This window comes from Numida meleagris, chromosome 1 (assembly GCF_002078875.1).
Source record: "Numida meleagris isolate 19003 breed g44 Domestic line chromosome 1, NumMel1.0, whole genome shotgun sequence".
Lineage (NCBI taxonomy): Eukaryota > Metazoa > Chordata > Aves > Galliformes > Numididae > Numida > Numida meleagris.
Window position 1 is genome coordinate 181,553,981 of NC_034409.1, and position 16,350 is coordinate 181,570,330.

Below are 16,350 nucleotides of genomic sequence, written 5' to 3' on the forward strand. Positions count from 1 at the left end.
CTAATAAACATTTTTATCTTCTCAGATAGTATTTTAGTGTATAAACCATCCTGAAGCAAGACTGAATTGTTTGAAATGACTCATTGTCTAGGACTTTTGAACAAATATGGAATTCATATTATTGAGAACCCACTGAAGGATTTCTTGTTTTTATTTAATTTGCTTCATACCAAGGAGCTAACTACCTCCTTGAGACTCATCATGAAAGAAATAAAAGACTAATAGAAGCCAAGGAAGTTCCTACATCCTTGCAGAGTTTGACAGAAAGCATTTATATTATTCTATATTATTATTAGCCATTAGAACTCAGAATGCGGTATGATTTTTGCACTGAAGTAAATATTTGAAAAGTTAAAAGTAGTTAAATTTATTTGAATATTCTAAAGCTTAAAAAAAAATATTACAACTGAATTCAGCAACATAGTGGCAAATAAATTTTCAGATACATGCATATTTTCTTTTACGTCATTTTGATTTCCCACTTTCTTATTATAGTCTACCAGCAAATACTACAGAACTCTATTAAAGGGGACTTTTCAGAATTTCTGATAGACAAAAATTAAGGCATAGAAGTCTGGTAGAAATGAATGAATATGAAAAAATAAATTGGGAAGTTGTTCAGAAGCAGTTCACCTAGGCACAGACATGATATTCCAGCACAGTTCAGAAAGTTATATTATCACAATTGTATGACAGACAACAGTGAAATACAAATTTGCTTGAGGCTGGTATATCCTACTCATCTGACATTTAAGGAAATTTGCATCATTTTATTTCCTAGCTCAGTGATGTCAACTGATGAATAAGAAAAGATACAGTAAAACACACCGCATTTTTTTTCCTTTCAGAGACTGCACGTTCTGCAGACAGAGCTTTCAACCTAGTTACAATGAATAAAGATTAACTTAATTCCATTCTAATCTATGAACACACTTTTTTATTTACTCTGTAAAACTAAATCATCTCTGCTTAAGTCCAGTCTTTATTATGTTTCTGCAGCACAGGAATAGTCTTAGTGCTAGATAAATTTATAAGAAAAACAAAAGCCTCAGATTCTCTTCTTCTCTCTGATTTTTATGAGTGAATTCATATATCATGAATTGCTGGAACGAATTTCTGAAGAACTAGAATTCATATTGGAAAAAAAAGAAAATATAAGCACTTATGAAATCATTAACACTTATTCTCAAAAGTAACATTATTTTGATGGAAAACAAAAAATAAATATAAATGTTTAATTTGCAAGCAAGCAAAAATAGTATTCTCTATAGGGAGCTATATAAATAGAGTCAGAGATACATATAATTTATATAGAAATGTCATGCTGCCTCATAGGGAATATTATTGAAAAGTGTTTTCCTTTGAAATTTTGGAAGTGACTGAGTTACTCCAACTCCTAGGCTAGTTTTGGAAAATAATATTTAGGTACTTAATTACAGAAAAAACTACTACAGTGACATGCCTTCATGAAATTCTAAAGCACCTGGGTAGCTAACTATCTTTACAATCATATCTATTGTAATGTTCCTGGTGGTCCTTAATCAACGCCGCAAATTGGAGCCTGGAAGGGTAACAAGTCTTCAGAACATCAAGTAATGTTTTAAGCGTTAGAGTCTGTTCAGTTTTCTAACAACATGTCTTCTGCCAGCTGAGATGCATCAATATTTCTCTCTCAGCATCCAGATGGACTGTAAGGGCACAGGTGTCCCTAATGTCCTATGTTATATTTGCCAGTCTCCTGTGGATATTTCAGACGCCTGAGGGCATCATAGCATGACAGTAGTCACTTGCATTTGGCAATGGAATGGAGTCCTATATAAACAAATATTACTGAGAAAGGAAATCTGTTTCTCTCTGTCAGTGATAAAGCATGAGAATAGCAAAAAGCAGTAAGTGTTTTAAATAAAAAATACTTCAAGAGCTGTCAGACTGCACCTGACTTCAGAAAATAGCCCAGCAACTGTTAGATGTTTTAAAAGACTGTCTTCACAGACACCTTTTCCTTGCTGATCTCAGAAGTACATACATGCTTATATTGAAAATAAAAACAAACAAAAAATCATGGTTCTTGCATTAGCTAAACTATTTTTGCTTCTGTGTAGTACCCAGCAATAATATCTTTCTTACCATCATTCCTCAGTGTCAGAGGTGTAGGAGGACTCAAAACTCTGGCATTTGTCACCGTGTTTTTTACCAGGCATATATAGCTGCCAACATCAGATGTTTGCACCTTGGAGATGTAGAGATTGCCTGTCTCCTGGGAGATGAAACGTCTGCTATCTTCTGCCACAAAAGATGGGAACTCATTAAACACCCAGCTATAGATGATCTCTAAAATAAAACAGAAAAATGAGAAAACTATAATGGAAGCAATACTTTGCTATTGATACACTCAAGAAATGTTGATTACCTTTATTTAAATAATCTGAAAACAAAAGAGGAGCTAAAACTTTTAAAAACTTTTGTTTGTTTTAGAAGTCATGACTATTTTTTTTGTTCTTTCAAAGAACTGAGCTCACAAGTTTCCAGAGAGGACAGATTTAGTTAAGAAGAAATAATTAAATTATTCAACAAACTCAGATATTACCCATAAAATATTAGATAATTCTAATTTCTAATTATTCAAGGCCAATCCAGAAATAACTTACAAAGTATTATTTTCTCCACTTGTTCAAATTTTCAATGAAATATAACAGGATGCTTCCTACAAATCTACAGATGAATTTTTCATGCGTGTGTATAAATATACACATGTATTTCCCCCATTTGGGGGGAAGAATTCCTTGAGAGCAAACTTGTGGAGAAGGACTTCGGGGTCCTGGTGGACGAGAAGCTGAACATGAGCCAGCAGTGTGCACTGGCAGCCCAGAAGGCCAACTGTGTTCCATGCTGCATTAAAAGAGGAGTGGCCAGCAGGGAGAGGGAGGTGACTGTCCCCCTCTACTCGGCTCTTGTGAGGCCCTATCTGGAGTACTGTGTCAGACCTGGGGCCCCCAGTACAAGAAAGATGCAGAGCTCTTGGAACGAGTTCAGAGGAGGGCCACCAAGATGATCAGAGGGCTGGAGCACCTCTCCTATGAAGAAAGGTTGAGGCAACTCGGCTTATTTAGCTTGGAGAAGAGAAGGCTCCGGGGAGACCTCATTGTGGCCTTCCAATACTTGAAGGGAGCATATAAACAGGAGCGGGTATGACTTTTTGCATGAGTTGACAGTGATAGGACAAGGGGGAATGGTTTTAAACTGAGACAGAGGAGATTTAGATTAGATATTAGGAGGAAGTTTTTCATGCAGAGGGTGGTGATGCACTGGAACAGGTTGCCCAAGGAGGTTGAGGATGCCCCATCCCTGGAGGCATTCAAGGCCAGGCTGGACGTAGCTCTGGGCAGCCTGGTCTAGTGGTTAGTGGCCCTGCACTCAGCAGGGGGGTTGAAACTAGACAATCTTTGAGGTCCTTTTCAACCCAGGCCATTCTATGGCTCTATGATTCTATGAAATAGTTTTTATTCAGAACATCTGGTTTTAAATTCAACAGTATCTAATAGCTCTTAAACCAACTTTGCAGGTGATATTACTTCATTACATTTCTGTCATCTTCTATATCTGCTTATCTGAAGAATTTGAGAATCTTTCCTTAAATCCATATAGTCAATCAATAATTCCTTAAACCAAAGATGTCAAGTGCTTTTCCTCATAACCTGATGGATCAAGGAATAATCAAAGTGATTTATTTTAAAAATGGTAATCAAAGCCTGCGCCTTTGTTCTAATTTTTATCCTAGGAGTCATTCTGTACACCTGAGAAGTACATATTTTTCCCTTTATACTTAAAATAATTGGTTAAGAAAAAAAAATCTGCATGAAATTATATCATGATTTATTACAATTCTAAATGCATAAATGTCTTTGCATTAGAAATATCAATAAAAATAATAAGATTCTTATTTAGCCCTTGCAGGGAATTATTCATATAAAATTCTACAAATTAGACTTGAAAGCCTTAACTTTATGTATACTTTTTTACATGTTGTTCTCTTATGTTTCCACTTTATCTTATTTTCTCTTCACATTAAAAAAAAAAACAACCACTATTTACACAATAGTTATGAGACATTCTCTTCTGCAATCACTTGCTATGATAGTTTTTAAAGATATGACTCCAAAATTTGACAAGTCAAGACTAGATCAGGTGTGCAAAATCCCTCCCACTTCTCCAAGATGCATGCTGCTCCATTGGTACACTAAGTTCCAAGTTTTTGGACATAAATTTCTTATGTGATTATTCTCAGCTTTAGTAGCAATATGAAGATATCAATTGCATATCTGTTACTTGAGTTCTGTCTTTCATTTATTTCCTGCTATGGCCGAAATGTTTTCATGACAGAAGGTTGGCTGGAAATGGGAAGAGTCAAAAGGATGAGTGGAAGCACCTCAATGTTTCAAATTTTCTTTGCATTTTTCTGTTAGCGATAGGAGAGGAACTGGTATAGCTGTTCATGGTGCAAAAAGTGGCAAAATATAGACCACAGCCATGCATGCAGACTCTAATAGTGTCAAGAGCAGTAGAAATTTCATTTGACAAAAAACAATGGAAAAGCATGAGTTTTTCAGTCAATGTGAGCCAGCAAGTGTAGGTCATGTACAGATGCAAGATGTTCAGAACTTTGAAGCCAGGTGAAAATTTTCTCATTAAAAACTGATAGTGAAAATGCTATGTTAAAAGAATAAACATATTCATCACATGGTTCGGGAAGACTTTTGCAAAACAGAGAATTGCGGATCTAATTGCAATTATGAGCATTTACATGGGACCCTAAGGAATTTAGGGATCACAGAGAACTCTTTGAATGTTCAAAATTTCTCTACTGCTGTGTTTCAGGCAAAATACTAATTAGCCAAAAATATTTCTGTCTGAAAATTTCATTGCTACATTTTGCTATAAAGTCTTATCTTGCAGAAATGATTTACAGGAGCATGAAATTCTACAAAGTGATGATGAATATAAGAGCTCAAGGAAAATGCATAGATTTTTAATTGAAGACACCTGTTACCAATCCAAGCAAAAACCAATCAGTCAGTCTCACTAATTACTCTGGCTTAAAAGTAGTTCAGACTAAGTATGAAGTTGTCATCACTGTAGGTTCATTGGCAGTTCATGCAGAGTAGAATTTACTACATTTGTACCTTAAAAGTGCACATACTGTGAATTATTCATTAATTAATTAGAACTATTCCTAGGGAATGGATTTAGGCAACGATGTTTTGTACCTCCAAGGAAATAAAAGACTTAGTTTTTGCTGATGCTGAGTCTGTAGGGATGCTGTCATTTTGTCAACTTCCAAAATTATTTTTGCTCTTAAAAATGAGTGGTGAGTGAATGAGGACTAGAACAGGATATTGAGAAAAAAATCTTAGCATCATAGAATGGGATGGGTTGGAAAGGATCTTAAAGATCATCCAGTTCTAATCATCCTGACACGGACAGAATTGCTAACCACTAAATCAAGCACTGTATAAGGTTTCTCGGCGTCCCATCCAACCCGGTCTTGACCATCTTCACGGGGCATCCATGATTTCAGTGGGCAGCCTGATCCTATGTCTCACCACTCTCTAAGTAAATAATTTCTACCTAAAATCTAACCAAAATCTCTACTCTTTTAGTTTAAAACCTTTCTCTTATCCTAGCACTATCAGACTACGTAAAACATCTGTCTCCCTCCTGGTTACATTTTAAGTACTGGAAGTCTGCAATGAGGTCTCCCTAGAGTCTTCTCCGGGTTTAACAAGCCCATCTCTCTCAGCCTGTCTTCATAGAAAAGGTGCTCCAGACCTCTAATCATCTTTGTGACCCTCCTCTGGACCCATTCCAACATCTCCACATCTTTCCTGTACTGGGGACCTCAGACCTGGACGCAGTACTCCAGATGGGGCCTCACGAGGGCAGAGTAGAGAGGTACAATCAGCTCCGTTGCCCTGCTGGCCACCCTTCTTTTGATCCAGACCAGGTCTTCCAGACTGCAAGAGCATACTTCTGGCTCATGTCTGCTTTTCATTCATCAGGCCTCCTAAGTCCTTCTGAGCAGAACTGCTCTCAATGAGTCCTTCTACCAGTCTGTATACATATCTGAGATTGCCCTGATGCATTTTGGCCTTGTTGGACCTCATTAAATTGATGTGGGCCCACTTTTCAAGTTTGTAAAAAAAGCAAGAGAACTGCTGAATCTAAAATTCAAACAATTTATGCTATTAAACTTCAGTTAACACTTTTATTTGTGCATATGCACAGCATTTGTATTCCTGCCAAGAGCCCAAACTCCAAAGCACAGACAAAAATGATAACAGTTTGATTTGTGATCATCAGCCTATTGACATTGAAGAAACTGCTACTACTTTATAAGGGAAAGTGGGAATACACTTTCAAATATCCAAAGGATTTTGGATGCTTCTGAAGGATCACTGGAACTGATCTGACTATATGAAGTTTCTCTTAGACCTAATAAGTTCAGCACATTCTGAGATATAATTTGGAAGGTTATGTCCATACATTATGCATAGATTTCAGTGGAAATACCTTGATCTCAGAGAAACTCTGAAATTTTCAATGTATGCCATGCAGAACAGTCAGAAACAACCACAGCTGGCTTGAGATCTGGGGACTCAAGAGATCTTAGCTGACAGAAATAGATAGATGATCTTGCAGAAGTGATTTTACAAAAGGTTGTTAAAAGAACTACTTCAATTATGGGAAAATGGGTGTACCTTGACATTGATCCATTGAACAAATCCCTCGTACTTCTAAATTTTAAGCCATGGTAGAGAAGAAAAAACACACTGGCTTTCATATTCTGGAACTCTGTTCCCTGTTTGTATCCCAGAAAAATTAAAATTTAGGGTTCTTAAAGCGCAGGATTGCATATGAAGGATTCCCAGTCACGGGAATCATTTGCTTTTCTGTTTTGTTTTTTTTTTGTGGGTTTTTTTGTTTGTTTTCCATCAGTAGCGTGCATAAGTGAATATTCTCCTAATTATGACACTTAAAAATAACTAATAAAGAGATGATGGAGAATCAAAATTTTAAAACATCACTTGTTTTTTTTAAGTCTGTTATTCATAGTATAAGTACCCAGTAAAATATTTTAGAACAACGGCAAATAGTTACGTATTGCAAGTTCCACAGCTGTTCATCACAGGTGCAGACATAAATTACAAGAATGGCCTTGCAGTTAAGTATCATCTGAAATCTCGCTTTTACAAAGTGGTAAATTGATGAGTGAGTTTCAAACCAAGAAGGTACTAAAGACTAAGAAGACACTAGTTCAATTTTTATACAGACCACTGCAGTTAGTAAACTTCAAGCTTGTATTTTCCTGTAATGATTTGGTTAAAAGATTTTAGAACCAGTGTTTGGTTAAGCGTAGAGCACAACTTTCACTTTTCAATAGGACATTAAATTCCAGAGATGCATCTCAAGCCTGACAGGTAAATAATGATGACTTTGGGAACACTTTAAAGCTAAATGTAAGTACTACCACAATCTAAATAAACCAAGCTATAAGTGTAAAACCGGGAAGTAATGATTCTAGAGATGAGCCATCTGAAGTCATCTCTTTCTGAGAAAAAAACTAGAGTAAACCTGAGTAAAGTTTTCTCCATGCTCTACTCACTTTGCTTTCAATAGAGAGAAAAGTTTAGATGAAAATAAGAATGCACTATACAGAAGTACAGAGTAGTTTTAAAAAATATGTGCTGACTACATTTTTTTATTTTTATGGTCATTTATTTTATGCTTAATATGACACCTATGCTGAAGTCACAATTTCTTTCCTGGAAATTATAGTTGACTGCCAACACAAAAGAAACTTTCATTTATAGACTATTCATCAAAGCTCCCAGAAACACAGAGAATAAAAAGAAATTATGAATTATAGAGACAGTTGTAAACTGGCATTCTTCTGTGGCTTGGGCTGGATAAGTCATCTTCTGGTAAGTTCTGTTATATGCAAAATTTTGGAGCAGAAATGATTTAAATCATTTTGGTAGCAGCAAAGCTGGTATTTTCTTTTATGAATGACTGGCCTTGTTTATAGAAGTATGTTTCTGAGGAGTTCTGTGTCTGTTCTCTGAAGGTCATTAGAAATGCCTTTCAAATACCCAAGTTGTTTCTGTTTTATTAAGGACTTTTCAGGGAGCCATGTAAGTGAAAATCTAGGTCATTTGGTGATACAGTAGTGAGAAGAGCACATCTATCTCCTGCTAAATGGAATTCATTGTATAATTTATGGCATGAAATTTTCTTTACTATCATTTCTTAAACAATTTAGTAGATATATTTTCTCTGTTTCACAACACTAATTCCTGAACTGTCACAATGTTACATACTTCTGATAAGGGGTGAAGCTGGAACACTGGCATATCACCAAATATTCACTCCTTTATTTGTTAACACATGATTGTTTCCCAGATCTGCCTCAGGGCTTTTCTTCTGAGAAAATGCTTCTTTTTTCCTTTAAACATGTGAAGGTACAACAAGAATTGCCATAGAAATTCTCTTAAATGTACCTAGAACCTAAATGTAGGGCTCATATAATGCCTAATTATTGCATCTTCAAGGGTAAGGCATGCAAAAACATTCCATAACTGCACTTTTGTGGAATTACAGTGTTTGCAAAAGAAAGAAATCTGATTTATGTATACTTTTTGCAATGTGGTGAGAGATATACTAATCTGTCTCCTCCGGTGTCCTGTTGGGAAAATATATTATTCTCCTATTTAAGGTTTGTTTTGATTACCCCAATTCCACAAGATGGCACTACCTGATGAATAAATGGTACTGCTGCCCGATGACAGCCAAATTCTGAAGTAATCTGAGAGTTTAGGAACTCTGAAGTTGCTGATTATTCTCTCTTTCTCAATTACATAAAACAAACATCAACAACAAAAAAGAACAAAAAAACACCCACAAACAAAAAACTAAACCTCCACTACCAACAGAAAACAACGACCAATTCACTCCAGATTAGGGGTTGAATTTGCTGTACATAACTAGGAACCATGAAGTTTGCATGATGGCTTCTTTACCATTCAGAAACACTCAGTTTTAAAACAATTAATTATCAGGAAAAAAGCATAGATCTCTCCTGCTGAAAATGCAAAACCTTATTTTATCTCAGCTCCATTTTTAACCACTATCATCACTACACTTGATATTTGGATAATCTGTGTACCAATCACAGAATAAGGGTGCAACGCGCTGCACTTTTTAATGATGGAATACATTTCAAATTTCAGAGAAAATGTTAAAGGCTTCTTTATAGCTAAAATGAATGATGCTCTTGCAGCCTCCCATCACTACCAGATACATAATTTTAGTGCATTTCTTTGTGCTGCTCTGACTTATTATCAGTGCTCATTAATCCTCCAAGAAAATATTTAATGAAGGTAATTTGTTTGTTGCTTTGTAATGCCCTCATATAGCACAAATAGATATTGTCTATTTATCAGCTAACAGTGAAATTGTTCCTTTTCTGCACTGGGGGCTCTGTATCTACTGCTCACTTACCTGAAACACAATTTTACCAATCACATATTTATCTTTATTCAGATTTAATTACAGTGATAAATCTTCAAATATTTTCTGTCTTACAATCACTTACAGAGCTAATAACTAAAATATATTGGAAAAAATAAGGATAGTGTCAAGACTGATTTTGTACTGAAGGTTACAAATATTACATTACCTTTTCTATTCAACATAGTATAATCTCATTTTTTTTTCTTTTGACATATGTGAAATGTAGCCAGTCATTGAAACATGTAAAGGTTGGTGAAATATCTTTTCCATACATATGATCTGTCAAGAGACCACATTGCATACAACAAAAAGATGGCCTTTTTTTCAGAGAAAAAAAAAAAAAAGGTATATTAGTACGTGCACTTGATTTTCATTTGTATGATTTTTTAAAAAACTGTTCTCTGTCAGAAATATTTAAATTATCAGGTTCAAAAAGAGCTCAAGCATACATGTCCTTCAGGCTCTTACGTAGCCCTTAGGCAAGTTTAAACAAATATTCTGAGCCCCGTCCTTAAAAATGTCTGAGTTACACTGCTAAATTCAGATCTGCAGAATAATCTGTTTCAATGCTCTGTCACTAATTGAGAAGTTTTGTTTTGTTTTACATTCATATATACATATTTATTTACTTCTTGCAATACTTAATTTATCATACGGAGAATATCAGAAACACTTTGTTACTGATCTGTATTAAGTTTTTGTAGTCACAGTGATGGATTGTTATCCTGATCCATATGAAGTTTTTATCTTTAAGGCTAGATAAACTTAATCTCTTAACTTTTTATTAGAAGCATGGTTTTGAATCATCTACTTTGTTGCTTTTTAGTTGCTTAGTAGTTGCTTTTCTATATCTTACTATGTAGTAACCAAAGCTGGACAGGTAGTCTAAGATATTAACAGTGTTGATAACTGGAATAGTAGTCTCAAGTATTCTGTAGTTAATATTCTTACTTGAGGTTGGAAACTAAACGATCTTTAAGGTCCCTGTGCTAGAACTAAATTATGTAATTTTCCATTCAACTAAATATTTGATTTCTTATAATAGCACTATATTTTTTAAAGAAAAAATGTGGCTTTGTCACTTATTCTTCTTAATTCTCTCTGTATATACAGTTTCTTTTGTTAAGTGTAGTACTCCGCGTTTTGCTGAATTTTGTTTAGTTTCAGACCATTTCTCCATTTCACTGATTATTTTGTATTCTTCTTTTGTGCTCTGCAATGTTTGTAATCTCTTGCAGCTGAGAATCATTCACTAATACTAAATATGCCTTTATTTAAATTAGGCCACTAGCACTTTCAAAGATAAATATTAGTTTAAATGTGATGTGATTTGTTTTTTATATAGTGGCTGTTTCTTTAAAGCATATTATCATCTTAGGACAAGGAGAGTACCCCCTCTAATAAATGAGAAGGAAAAATTGTCAACAACAGATACGGAGAAAGTTCATGTACTCAACAAATTCTTTGCCTCAGTCTTCATTGACAGTCAGGCTTTCCATATCTCTCCAGTTCCTGAATTTCTAGACAGGAGTTGGCAGAGGAAAATAATTTCCACTGTAAGAGCAGAGCAAGTGTGAGACCTCTTGATGAGACTGAATGTGTGCATATCTCTGAAGTGTGATGACATGCATCCCAGGGTCCTGAACAAATGGGGAGTTCTTCAGAAATGTTGCCAAGCCAATTCATCACATTAGAAAAGTCATAGTTGTCAGGCCATGTCCTGGTAACTGGAAAAAGGAAAACATCACTTCCATTTTTTTAGAAAGGTAGAAAGGGAGATCTGATAAAGTACAGACTAGTAAATCTCACATCAGTGCCTGAGAAGATCGTGGAACGGATCCTCCTGGAAGCCATGTTAAGGCACATGAGGAGTGAGCAGGTGATCTAAAACAGCCAGCATGGCTTTGCCAAGGAAAGGTTGTACTGGACCAATCTAGTGGCCTTTTATAATGGAACAACAGCATCAATGGACAAAGAAAGAGTAACTAATGTAATCAGCCTGCACTTGTACAAGTCCTTTGATATGGTCCCATACCACTTTATTATCTTTAAATTGGAAAGGTAATGATTTGAAGGGTGGACTATTCAGTGGTTAAGGAATTGATTGGATGGTTGCATCCAGAGGGTTCTGGTCAATGGCTCTATGACCAGGTGAAGACTGGAGATGAGTGGTCTTCCCCAGTGGTCTGTCTTGTTACTGGTGTTCTTCAGCATCTTTATCAATGACATAGACAGTGGGAATGAGACCAACCTCAGCAAGTTTGATGATGACATCAAGCTGAGTGCTGTAGTTGATACAACAGAAGGAAGGGATGCCACTCAAAAGGAGCTGGATGGGCTTGAAAAACAGTCCCATGTAAATCTAATGAGGCTCAACAAGGCCAAGTGCAAGGTGTTCCACTTGGGTCAAGGCAATTCCAGGTAGGTGTACAGAATGGGAGAATAACTTCTTGAGAGCAAGGTCTGCTGTGAAGGACTTGGGGGTTTTGGTGAATGAAAAGCTGAACATGAGCCACCAGTGTGCTCCTGCAGCCTGGAAGGCCAAAAGTATTCTGGCCTGTATCAAAAGAGGGGTTGCCAGCAGGGTGGGGGAGGGGATTTCCCCTCCTTACTTTACCTTAATGGGACCCCATCTGAGTACTGCATGTGGAGAAGCTGTAGATGCACTGTCCCTGAAGGTGTTCAAGGACAGGTTGGATGGGATTCTGGGCAGCCTGATTCATTGGGGGAGGAAACCCTGCCCTCAGCAGGGGACATAGGGATTGGAGGTAAGTGATCTTTAAGGTACTTTTCAACCCAAGTCATTCTATGATATTATGTTCCTACGATTGAGTGTTCAATATTATGCCACAGTAACTTTGCAGAGCTCAAATGCAGCCAGACTATGGAATCTCCTTCATATTTCCAAAAAGAAAACATAACAAAAAACTGACATTTGATTTTTTTTGCCATATTTTGAAATAACTTTTGGGATAACATATTCTCAGTGCTATTTTCTTATAACATTTTAGAACATGTATGGACATGCTCTAATTTCAGCAATTAAGGACATTTTAACAGCATATCTAATTTTCTTATTTAAGTAAAGAAAATATGAACGTAATGTACATTTATGGATAAAAGCTGATCATGGATTTTTTTTTTTTAGGATTTTTAGGATTGAAATAAATTTATTATTAAGGAAAACCACAGAGAGGAGAAATCTCTAACCAGCAAGGCAGATAAATTACAAATAGGACGTTTAAAAATATTTCTAGAGAAAATAAAAGAATTCTAACTATAGGTCTACTATTGATACTCATCTATTATTAAGCAGGAATAAAAACCAATGCTTATGTAGAAAAATCCCAAATGCACCATATAAACTGGTGTTCTACCTTTTCTAACATACCTGGTAATGCAGATATCACTGTGTAGTCCTATTTTGTATGAAAAGCAGGGGAAAAAAAAAGGATGATAAAAAGCAATAAACAGTCTTGATAAGTGGTAACAGAGAACTTTAAATTTAGATTTTAAGAATTAACAGTTAAGCTCCTTTAATCAATAATAGTGACTTTATAAAACAGTTGGAATGTTAGTAATTTCAAATTTAAGAATTACAGGTAATTTTATTCTGGCAGTTAAAAAGGGTAATTGGGAAGACCCTCATCATTCTAGAATCACTAGCTTCAATCCTAGATGAAATAATTGAAATAATTTCAATGACTGATATAATAATTGATTAATAACAAATTAGAAGTTTGATACAATTAACAACATTGGAGAAAAAGAAATCTACTCAAACTCCATTTATTTTATTTTTATTTCTATGGACAAAGACAGCAAATTTCCTGTAATATATCTAGAACTCTTGTTTGTTAAAGTACACTTTTGATAAAAAGAATTGGAAGAACTCCCAAATTAACTTGTTGTCCATTGAAAAGATTAAAAGTTGTCTGTAAAACATGATCAAAAGGAATGACTCTGATCCTGTTCTGAAACACTGGTCTTTTACTGCTGAACATTTTAATGGTTAAAAACAAACCAATACACTTGTAATCACTGTTCTGTAGGAGTGTAGATGAAGACTTGACAGTGACCAATGTACAGGACAAACCACTGATAAATTCTGCTTTGGATAGCGTATTATTATTATTATATTTTTTAAGATGGAAAGGTGTTGAATACTCAGCAAGATGAATTAAATTTTTTTTAATAATACTAATGAATGACAATTCATATGTTGTTCCTAAATTCCTGCAGTAAAATCTGAAACCAACTATCGTCATATGAAAAGTGTGGCATTGGAAGATGCTGAGGAAATTGTTTAATGCTCAGGAAAACACATCACTCTATAGAATATTTGTATTGATTTCTGTATGTATGTGTGTCAAACTGTACAACAGAGTTTAAATTAGTAATATTTCCTCTCCCTTTTTCTCTTTCACATTTTACATCTTTCTGTAATTACCCCCAAGTCCACCTTCTGAGTTTTATTTTCAAATGTTGAAAAAAAATAGCAATATAAATCACATAATAATGATTCAGATGCTTAATATCTAATGCTCAGCTCCTTCCTGGTATATTTTCTAGGCTTAAATTTACCAAGGAATGGATTCTGAGTTACATTTTTCTGAATACAATGCAACATATGCCTCAGTGAATAACATATAAACAAATTTGTAGTCCCCAAAAGACAAGTTTTAAGTACTAAGAATGACAGTGACAAATAATTTTTTTCTTCTCAGTTAAAAATACTGAAAGTGCAGATGAGAAGGAAGAAACATGTCACATTAGCAAACTGCCCTAGAAAGCCAGTAATACTGTTAAAACATGCTGTACAAATAAATCACTATAAATAACATAAGGGACAATCAATCTTTTAAAATTTAACAGCGTAGAGACTGTAACTCTTACCTGTTGTTACATATAGATAATAACAAGTAAGTCTCTGTGCACATTGTTCTGTGCTGCTGGAAACCCAGTGAACTGCTGCCATGCATTTTCTGCATGTCAGATAATTTTTATTTTGAAAGAATACATAGCCTTCTGCTGCCTTACTTCCAGCTAAGGGCAGTGTCCCATGATTATAATCTCTCCTCATCCTCTTAGCATTAGGAGTCAAAGTGATAGCTGATGTGTCACAGTATATGCAGATATATCATACAGAAAATAATATACTTTTCCAAGTCTCTGATTTTTTTCTAATAGAGATTGCATCACTAACCTATATAAAAATATGATCCTTCTGTGCTGAGAATGTGCGTAGTTTTCAGAATAACAATGTTTTTCAAAGACCTTTTCCTTTTCCTAACACCCTCTCCAAAACATCCTTTTCAGAATTCAACAGCTGAACAAATGAAGTTTGAGGAATCTAAAACTGAATGCTTTTGAAAATTTCACCATATCTTTTCAAAGTTGATGGCTATAGTTTAAAGTTAAAAAAGGCTTTCTGATGCCTGCGTAACAGGAATCTGCAATGGGGAAATGCTTCAGAACATTTACTTCAGCTATTCAGAGTTATGCAAAATCAGAGGAGAAAAGCAGAATGATTCAGAGGTACTATAAGCACTACTCATCTGCAGATGAGTGCCTCCCTACCTCCACTAAGCAGGAAAGTTAAGCACTGCACATCTTAGTACTCTGCGTTCACCCCTGAAGTTTTCTGGAGCACATAAATGTTTACAATTCCTAACTCTTTCAGTCACACCAATGAACTTGTCTGGGACTTTACTCAGTACGTATCTCAGAAAGTAAAAATGGGAAGCATGCACAAATAATAAGAAATGGCATTCACATATTGATTCACAGGCCACCACATCTCTTACGGAACAGTACATATGACATTTTTCTAAGTGCATATCTACAAGGATATTTTAATAAGCACATGTAAGTGCTTCTCACTGACTTTTTTTGACTATATTAAATAGATAATGGATGGACTAATGGATTCTAGTCATTCTAAGCCTTTCAAAACAAATGAGCCCGAGTCTTGTTCTGTTCACTGACCAATGTTCCAGGTTTCTTACATCTGATATAAACAAAGTAGAAAGAGTCAACTTCTGTCAATTGTCTAGTTTGTCTGAACTTTACCAACGAAGCAGAAAAATTTTAAGCCAGGCTACTGCACGAAAATAATGACAGAAAGATATCAGAAGTTAGGACCATAGTGTTGCAGCTTTCTCTCATAACTTTGTCTCCTGCCATACTCTTGGTTTGACTGATCCTGAGTCCTAAAGAAGCTTGAGATTCAGCAGGAAAGACCAAATTGAGATAAACTGTTCATATGTATTTATCCATATCATTCTTTCCATTCTTCTTCTTACTGAATTTTTATATCTGCAGTTGTGTTTGGAAGACTTGTTTAATTATCAAACAAGAAAAATACTGTGAAAATTAGTGCTTCAGTAAACTAAAAAAATGAAGTGAAATTTTCCAGTCACTTATTCTTTGCTATAGGGTAATACCATCAACACAACAGGAAGTGTATCAGCTGGCTAATTAAGTCATCAGGAATGATTTTAACAATATTGGAACATAGCATGAGAACAGAGGAGATAAAAGGGAGCAAGAAAATAATCAGAATTAATGGCATTATAAGAGATGTCTTAGAGATCAAAAAGAAAGCACCGTTTCACTGTCACTTCTCTGGAAAATGTATTTTGTCATCAGAAGATAAGGATGCACAGTGGTTTGGATTCAGCTGTAGTCATTCGGATTTCCTTCTGAAAATCTGAACTTATTATGCTTATACTCAATCGGTCATTTTTCCCCCGATAAGTTCAAGAAATTGTCTTTAACACA

At 35.3% G+C, this 16,350-nt stretch overlaps 1 protein-coding gene across 6 annotated transcripts in view; it reads right to left on the minus strand.

Annotated features, from left to right (window-relative positions):
* The window catches only part of CNTN5 (contactin 5), a 636,498-nt gene that overhangs the window by 154,426 nt on the left and 465,722 nt on the right, over positions 1–16,350 (minus strand). For all 6 annotated transcript variants that reach the window (XM_021381356.1, XM_021381346.1, XM_021381363.1 and 3 more), the window contains one exon: positions 2,128–2,331. In XM_021381356.1, coding sequence (XP_021237031.1) covers positions 2,128–2,331 — 204 coding nt within the window. The remainder of the gene's footprint in view (positions 1–2,127; positions 2,332–16,350) is intronic.